The sequence below is a fragment of the Ruditapes philippinarum genome, unplaced genomic scaffold (assembly GCF_026571515.1).
Source record: "Ruditapes philippinarum isolate M1 unplaced genomic scaffold, ASM2657151v2 ctg454_1_1_1_1, whole genome shotgun sequence".
NCBI lineage: Eukaryota > Metazoa > Mollusca > Bivalvia > Venerida > Veneridae > Ruditapes > Ruditapes philippinarum.
In genome coordinates this window covers 42,156-51,716 of record NW_026866640.1, presented here as the reverse complement: position 1 = coordinate 51,716, position 9,561 = coordinate 42,156, and the positions used below count along the sequence as shown (strand labels likewise).

The 9,561-nt window shown below is 31.1% G+C and overlaps 1 protein-coding gene across 1 annotated transcript in view; it reads right to left on the bottom strand.

Moving 5' to 3' along the window:
* Window positions 1-606: 606 nt before the first annotated feature.
* The window catches only part of LOC132733181 (glucocorticoid-induced transcript 1 protein-like), a gene marked incomplete at its 5' end in the record, with an annotated part of 40,290 nt that continues 31,335 nt past the window's right edge, over window positions 607-9,561 (bottom strand). Inside the window, one exon of the mRNA XM_060719780.1 lies at window positions 607-9,104. Within this exon, the coding sequence (XP_060575763.1) occupies window positions 8,933-9,104 (172 nt within the window). The remainder of the gene's footprint in view (window positions 9,105-9,561) is intronic.

Here is a 9,561-nt window from a genome sequence, read left to right as displayed (position 1 = left end):
TTAGTGAGCAGGTACTGAAACTCTTCACTTTATACAATACCAGTTTTTTTTTAAATAACTAACAATTTCATCATGACAATAATTTGTTGATAATATTACAAGTTTATTATAAAAATATTGAAAAGAGGGAGGGAGATTTTAAAATTTACATAGAAAATATACACTTGAGATTATTGATTACTGAGAATATTTTTTCTTTCGATGCATTATATATTATTCAAGAATGAAACTTGTAACTGATACAGATATATGATTTATTTTAGCTATTCTTTATTTAAAACAATTATCATTTTAAATCCAGTTTTATAAGAGAAATATCAAGAAAATGTAGATCTAGACAAATTTAAGAAAGATCTTTCATTTGTTCACAACCCTGATAATAAATTAACACCTATAGGCACTTTGAATAAACAGTATGCATGTTCATTTAACTTGCTCTTTAAAGACTGTTTAAGTTGAGAGACAAACATCTATGTCCAATGAAATATATTCACTGAATCTTAATAAAATTTCTCAATAAATTTACACCAAGTATACAATTTTGAGACAATAATTTATTAATGCATTTCAGAGCAAAGGTTATTAAGTTTTGTTATCTAGCACATGTTTTCTCTCTCTCTTCCCCAGTTCTGACCCTCATAAATAAAAAATAGATGGGACAATTAAACATTTGTAGCCATTTTTACTGTATGTACATCATCAGAATTGTAAATTAAAATTTCAATTGAGAGAGAAAAAAAAACTACTATACTGTATTTAGCACAAATATGAATGTTAAAGAATCAGGTATGTCAGAAAAAAACATTTATCACACAAATATCAAGTTAACATTGTTAAAAATAGAATCATGGTCGACAGAATAAAAATAACAGTAACATTAGTAAAAACTAGAATATTTCACACTATTATTTGCATATCTGTATATATTCATCACCAGTACATGTATATAAGAAGATTTAAATTTTGTAACCGAACATCTGATTGGGTACAGGTAATAAATAACTGTCAAATCAAATTTCCTTTCAAGGAATACTCCGTATTTGAAATCAGTATTACTAAGAACTGACCAATCAGATTAGGGCCTAGGCCTGTATTTTAGAAAATCAGTTTTGTTCTAATAATTTTTTGAATAGCTTTAAATCAGACTAACAGTATATTACTTATTTTAACCGAAAATAACTTGTCTTGAAATCTAATACAATGGACCCAAGAAGATTTTATGTTCAGAGGCATAATAAGTGCTAAATGTCTAATCTATCGATTCTTTGAGAAAAATAGTGTGAAAATATTTCATCATGGATTTATTATATATGTATATCTATAATTCTATACGTCTCGACAGAAATGAAAATGTTATGTAGTTGTCAAAGGTGCAAAAATGAATGATCATAATGACTTTAGAAAATATCACAAGGCTGAAAGTTACAACTAATATCCTAGAAGCTATGCAATCCATCAATTGTATAATGAAATGAGCCGCGTCATGACAAAACCAACGTAATGCGTTTGCGAACATCATGGATCCTGATCAGACTGCGCGGAGGATGCGCAGGCTGATCAGGATCCATGATGTTCGCTTAGAAACACTATTAAAAGTAGAAAAACTGATAGCGAACAGCATGGATCCTGATCAGACTGCGCAGACAGGTCTGAATCTATGCTGGTTGCAAACGCATTACGTTTTTTTTTTGTCATGACGCAGCTCTTTTAATCTACACACAATGGTTAATGAAGACTGGCATCGTTTTAAAAAAAAAGCAATTAGCAGAGAAAACCAAACAATAAAAAAAACAATCTAGGAAAAGGTAACTTAAAATTAAAATACTGAATAGGAGATGTCTTTTCCACACCTTCACTTCTTTTTTTCTGTGATTATTCTCAACCATCAAATAATACGTTAAAAACATCCAATTAAATAAACCCGACTAATAACTAAACCCGATTGGTTGTTACAAAGTTGGATATATTGACAAATAAAAATGGTTTTAAGATCATTTACATCATAAGTATTCTTCTTTGAGACTGTACTGCATTCAACCAAAAATTTGACCAAAAATTTGCATTTCTCCAGATATTCCCAATCACAGTAGAAAGAAGTGCTGTAAGGTGTTTACAAAAGAAAAATAATACTTTGTGGTACTTGGTTATTCTGCTTGTACTTCCACTGGCACATGTGGTTGCTAGGTAACACTAGGTTCCTAGGTAACCACGTAAATTTAATGTAGGTTCTATATACATTCTTCAATAAATCACGTTTTTTCTGATCATGATTAAAGAGGATCTGTGGGGTTGTAGATTTAACAAGTAACATATAATGTAGGATGTGCCAATGGAAATATCAAGACAGAATTCAATGTTAGCACTAATAGAGGAGGAGAAGAACAGAGATTCCTAGGTTGATTGTAATTTTTACACAAGTATGAATAGAACTAACCCTTAACCTGCTAGAACACAGTGATTTACCTTCGCCACCTGTACAGAGCTCAGGCAGCTTGTATATCTATACAGTCTGACCAGGCTATATACTGTTAGTAGCTCATATTTAGTATTTTCAATTTTGAGTTTTAAACCTCTCAAACTTTGAATGGATAGCTACAAATTCAAAGAAAGGCAAATCCATTACACATGTTCAGCAAATTAAGGGTTAAAATTTGAGCTAAGTAGGTGAGATTATTTAACATAAATGATCTATACATAACAAAAAAAAAAACACTTATAGGCCTTATACAATATACTTGCTAATAGACAAATATGTTAGAAAATGGTGGGAAAAAACTTGAACAAGCATAATGTCTACAACATATAAAATGGGCAGTCATGTGCAAACTATATTTATCTAAATGCCCATGTTCATAAATCTGTGTTAAATATGACCTACTATTAAAAATTTAACAATATAACATAACATTTATTATTACACAGATGAAAAAATATAAACTTCAAAGTGCACCCCTCCCATCTAACAACAATATCAAAAACTATTTTTTGCCTTTACCTGCAGATTTTCCTTTCATGGACTTATCTTTCTTTCAATTATGGACAATCCATTGGTGGTTTTTTTTTTTGGTATATGAAGGTAAAGTTACAAAGTCTGATCTATCACATCAACTGAAAGTCAAACAATTAACCCTCATCCTGCCGGCCACAACTTATTCTACCCATGTGACCAGTGCAGACCAAGATCAGTCAGCATGTATGTGCCATCTGTTCCTGGTCTGTACTGTTAGCTATTCAGCCAGTACTTGTCTACAAAAAATTTCGCTAAAAATGATGAATGGTTTTGTCCAGATTGAAAAATAGACAAGTTCATTTTAAGATATATAGTGTGGTAAGGGTGAAACTGCAGGGATGTGCTGTCCAGCCTTACCGGTACTAGACATGGTACAGACAGCCTGAACTTATCCCCACTAGCACTCATTGTCAATATCAAAACAAATATTCACAAAAATAAAAATCACATCTATTATCTTCTATTAAAAACCTTATATTTCCATATCTCAAACATGCCTACAAATTTCTTTTAATCAATCCAATATTTATCTAATGCCATTTATTTCTGCAAACATATTGAATAATTTTTCTGCTCCCTAAAAAAAAAAAGGCCATAATACAAATCTTCAACTTTTTAACATTGATTTTACAATTTCATTTGTGGTCATGTTTATATTTAAATAATAACAAGTATGGAGGGTGTGTCCAATGATGCTAACAAAATGTTTGTTTACAACGATGATAAAATATGCACAAAATAGCCTAGAAATATGAACAAATTGTTGTTAGTATCTGATATCAAATATCTAATTTATCATGATAATTTAAGTAAATGAAATATAAACCTATGTGACTCACTTATAAAATGAAAAATCTAGCATTGGTTGGTATGTTCTTTTAAACTCCACCTGTTTGATGCATTCAAACAGGTGTGGGTGGGGTGTGTGAACATCTTGAGAAACTAATTGGTCAATCTTTGCCAAGTTTAAATTTTAAATTGACCAATCGCTGAGTGTCATTTACTAACTGGTCCCATACAAATTTTTAGTTGTTTCAAATATTTTAGATACTAAATTAACACAATGTTCTGAAATCAACTATCCCTCTCAATTGTTAATTAATACACTAGTTTCTACTAAAACAATTACAAAGATTTAGGGTGGAAGTTTGATGAGAAGTACAATATGATGATTACAAAAAAACGATTAATTTAAAAACTTATTTAATACATACAAATGGCAAAAACATATAAGTACAAAGTACAGGCAAATGCCACATAATGGAAAATAGGACGGACTTTCCTGAACTGTCAAAAAATACAAAATAATGAGAATCTAAACGAATGACTGAAATGAGAATATGTTATCTGTCTCCCTCGGTGAACTTGATCCCCTTTCTTATTTCTTCAACAACATCCTATCCTCATTAAACCTGTTGAGTTGAGCCCAAAAATCAGGCAAGCACAGTAAACATTTTTTGAACAAGAAATGTAACTGTAGACTTGAAAATTGTGTAAACATTTTAGAATTACTTCCCCTTCTGTACATGTTCATTTCATGTAAATATTAAGTAAATTTCAAAATTTGCCAATATAAAAAGTGGATATACAGAACATGATTAAAAGCCTTGCACAAACAATTTGCAAAACAATATGCCTGACAATTTGCTAATAAGATTTAAGTATACATTCTACAAAACTAAATAATGTAGGTCTACAAAATGGTTGATCATGTGACTTATTTAATGTCTTGTTACGGTTGTATGTTTAATGGTGGACTATGCAAGCTAAGAAAAGTTCATGATGTAAATTCTACAGTGACAAAAAATTTGATTCTACATGCAGGCAGAAAATTTTGTTTGTTTGTTTCAAACTGTGTGAATTGCTTTAAATGTTCCAATATAGCTAAAAGCGAGATTCTTTTACAACGATAAAAACAACAATGGAAAAGTTTTATGAAATCTGCTTTCAAGTCTTTGCAATTATTTAACCGTTATCAGATAATGTATTGTATACAATAATAAGTTTTTAACCTAAACTCTAAGCCTGCTGTAGGCAACTGATTGTGACCATGCAGCAAGTTCAGACCAAGGTAAGCCAGTACATCTTTGCCATCTTATCATGGTCTGCACTGTTTGCTTTTTAGTTAATGCTTAATGTCTTGTCTTGAAATTTTCCCAAAAAAATAATTGATAGATTTGACCAGATTAAAGATGGACAAGTCCATTCAAGATTTTAGACGTGGTTTGGGTTACATTTTCAACATATCAACTAAATTCATGAAACAATTTTAACTTAATCATCAATTACGAATTGAGTGCTATAAAGAAAACCTGCAATATCTCAGGTACCAAAGTTTTAACAGAAATCATTTTTCTAATCTAAACATTCTACTATATCATAGTATGGTTAACAAACTTTATGTGCAGGTCTTACACAAAATGTATTCAACAGTGACATATATATATATAGGCCCTTATTATTAACAACAGTAAACTCTGCAATGTTGTAATAGAACACAAATAGACTGCAAATGTTGTACTGTTAACATTTCCTCCTATACAAATCTTTGTTATGTTAGATTTAAGTATCATTGACACTGTTAAAGTCCTATAATGACTTTCCAGCCTTCCTGCTGGGCATAAGACTGTAGGTGACCCTTTTGTGCATTATTTCTGGTATGAGTGGGCAGCTGAGTAGAATCACTAATCTCCCACAAGCTAGCCTGAAAGCTTCCCCACAATTAAGAATCCAATGTCCCTGGTTAGAATTTGAACCCATAGCAATGAAGGACAAATGATTTGAGGTTAGAGACCTTAACCACATCACCATAGAACCCCCCCTCCTATGTCTCAATTACTAAACTGCAGTCTATTTGTACCTTTTTATTTAAAATAAATCATGTTTTTTTGCCATTTTGAGTGTTCTATAATATTTCAATACTTAATAATTATATACAGATAAAATACAAATACTACAAAACAGTATTAACATTATCATGCAGCAAAAAAAAAATTAACAACAGTTAAGTGAAAAAAGGAAGCATATAAAAATAATTTAACAAATATGTACACATATTACTGTATCTTATTCATTAATAATCGCTACTATTAGAAAAAACAACAACAACCAATCATGATAGCTGTAAAAACCTTTTCTGATGGTTTTTTATACAAACATTCGCCCATTTGCTATTTATTTAATATTTAGTTTTATCTGTCACATTTTATTTTTATCACAATTAACCAACTTCTGTGGTTGGAGATAAACAAATAGAAATGTGTCCATAGGACACAGATGCCTCATATTCCACTGTTCTCTTCTTAAAATGATAGACAGTAGGACATTGTGACAGGCATGAAATGATCAAGTCTGTATTTCCCCAGTCCCCCTAATAAGGGGCATAAAAATAAACATGCCCAAGTTTAAAGAATTTTATAGTTTCAGATTTCCTCTATTTTTTGTTGTTATTGTTGATTTTATATTTTTCATCTAACAATTGTACCTGCACTGCACACAGTACTACTTTGTTATTGTTTACCATTGACTGCACTAAAGTTTCAGTGACAAATTTACTGGCTGGGCTGGAAGAAAAACCGTTGGAACAAACATATGTTATTTTATAGCCGAACATTAAGCTAAAGTAAAATGTTCACAATATACTCAGATCACAGATAGGTGTCTGACAACTGATATCAAATATACCAAGTATTGATGTTAGAGGAACACTTATCCCTAGGACTTGCCAAAACAATAAATTACTTGTCATCATAAAATTTGTATACAAATTCTTCCTCATTTTCTCTAAATTACAGACTATCCAATTTCATTTCCTCAAATCATTTTCTTGGAATCATTAATATACCTTCCAAATTAATATGAACAGTTTTCAGTATTAATCTCTGGTGTTCTATATCCAGGATCCATTTTTTATATTCATAGCAAAGGAAAATTTCTCTCTCTCTGTCTATCAGACTTATTACTGCAGAAACTTATTGCGTCATAAAATTATGACAATAAAGTCATTTTATGACAAGTTTTACTGATGTAGATCTAGTATATGATATTATAGGCCATTATTTCCAATTGCTTATGCAGGCCGTAACAAAAGTTCCGGAAATTATATCAATAGAAAAAGCAATTAAACCTTCTTAAAGTGGCATGTAATCATTTTACATCATTTACTGGCTCTGGGAGATATCGAATTAACTTTAACCTATCTGAGTTCATAGCAAAAAAGAATGTTTTAAAAAATAGAACCCACAAAAATTGTTACATTTATAACTAATAGAATCATTACATGATGAAATATGCCCAATGTTGAATGCAAACCCATGTTTAACATCCCTTTCCCCTGGAGGGGGAGGGGGGATACTGCTGCCCCCCTTCCCGCCACTTGACACATATTGCTTGTAGAAGTAGGGTGTGGAAGGGTAATACAATTTCATTGCTCAATGAGTAATAACGTGCAATGTTTATCAAAATCTTTCATCCAATTACCAAGATAAGATTTTCAGATGATAAAATCTGGAACATTATTAGAACCAGATATTTCTTCTTTTTTTTTATCCTGTACAAATGAATGAATGCCTGTAAGTGAAATTAACTTGCCATTACAACCAGTACTATGCTGTCTGACCAGACACCATACTGTAGGCTGCTTTAATCTAACACTTCATTATTGCAATCACTTCAATTAACAATGGAAATACCAAATATACAAATTAAGCTAGTAAGTTTAAAGGGATCTCCTGTTTTTGTCACGGTTGAGAAATTGATGCTAAGAACAAGCAAAAAAGGACTTGGAAAGAAGCCAATTTCATTGTTTTGGTAATTCTCTTTGAATGACAAGAAAATGCATATTAACGTCAAGCGTCTTTCTGCACAGAGTATTTCTCCCAAGTGTTTTTTTCCTTGTATTTTTTATAGAAAAGAAAAGCCCAGCTATAAATAACAATCATGGTATAGCAGACTGTCTGATTCACACAGCATTTTCTCAATGGCTTATTCTGTAACAGTCAATGAGGATTATATATCCGATCTGATGTTAAGCTGATAGTTTGAGAGAGACAAATGAGAGCGAATGATCGAAAATATGATGTATGGAAATAGCTTTAAATAAAGTTACAAGGCAGCATATACTTTAGTTTATATTCTAAACCCTTTTCAAATTGTCCTTATCTCCAGCCAGAAAAATTAAGATACTAGAATATGGTAATTAAATTTTATCTATATCATATACTTAAAGTAAAATAAGGCCATATTATGTTTCTAAAACTGAGTACATTGTATCAACAAGACAATCTTATTGATGGTATTTTTTATGTAAGACAACTTGTTGGTTTATTTCCTCCAACAAATGAAGCCAAAGATATTTATCTAGCTACTTCTTCTATAGAAAAGCTGAATAATTTTGATTTCTATCACAGACACTTAAAACCACATGACATAAAACCTGTTAATCTAAGAAATCTGAAAATCAAACAAGGAAAACTTTTTGATGCATAATGTTTGAAATTAGATATCTAACATTGCGAACACTGATCTAACAACCTTGACCTTGTAATTTGTCTGGAGCTTTTGAAAATATTTTAGAGATTGTATTTTTTTTAATCAAAATAGATACTTTTGTGCAATTGACTGGTAATAGACTGGTTACTAGAGTTTAATCAACATGGTCCATATATAACTAAAATATTTGAGTACCAGGCTAAAATTATTACCATCAGATTGGTTGTTTGAGAAAAAGTTACATGACAAATGTTGTATTCAGAAGATGGAACCTAAAGCCTGACATTTTTACCTTGAAAACTCGAACATCTACAGGAATGATTCAAAAATAGCATTATTTGACACTTCTCTTTTCTTCTTTCTTTAAAATGTACATTTAAAAAACACAATTATTACTAACATGAGATGAAACAAGTCAATAAATAGCTGCCCTTAATGTCCCTCTATGCTAGTGGGCGTGGTTTGTGAGAAACTGGTTCCCTGAGTGTACATGTTCTTGAGAGGACAGAAGGCAGAACTGATACTCGGCTTCAACACAAACTGACCTTGACCTTGGATAGGACAAAATAACAACGGCTCCTTTATGGATGGTGGACGACCACTTCTGTAAGAAAGGAAAACAAGATAGAAATATGTAAGTTCCTTAATATCAACATCACTATAATTATAAAATTTAGTACCAATATTAACAAATAATCCAACCTAAGCCATATATAAGATAAATTTTCTAAAATCCTGTCAAACTGCACCTTATACCCTTGTTTTGATTTTTGTTCTGTTTTGTTTTTTTAAGTTGGGTTTAAAATACACAAATGCCTTTTGAGAGGGCTTCCATGGTTAACTCTGGTGCAGAAAAAAGTTAAGTATCTGCTTTAAACAACTTCTGTATGCAACAATTGAACATTTCCTTTACATAAAAGAAATTCAACATTTGAAACATGAGCACATGTTATATTCATACTAATTGCCCTTTGTTATAATGATTTCAATTAGAATAGGGGAGAATCACTGGCATTCCAGTGGCAGTATTTTTAATGCTAAAAATAAAATGTTTAAAATCT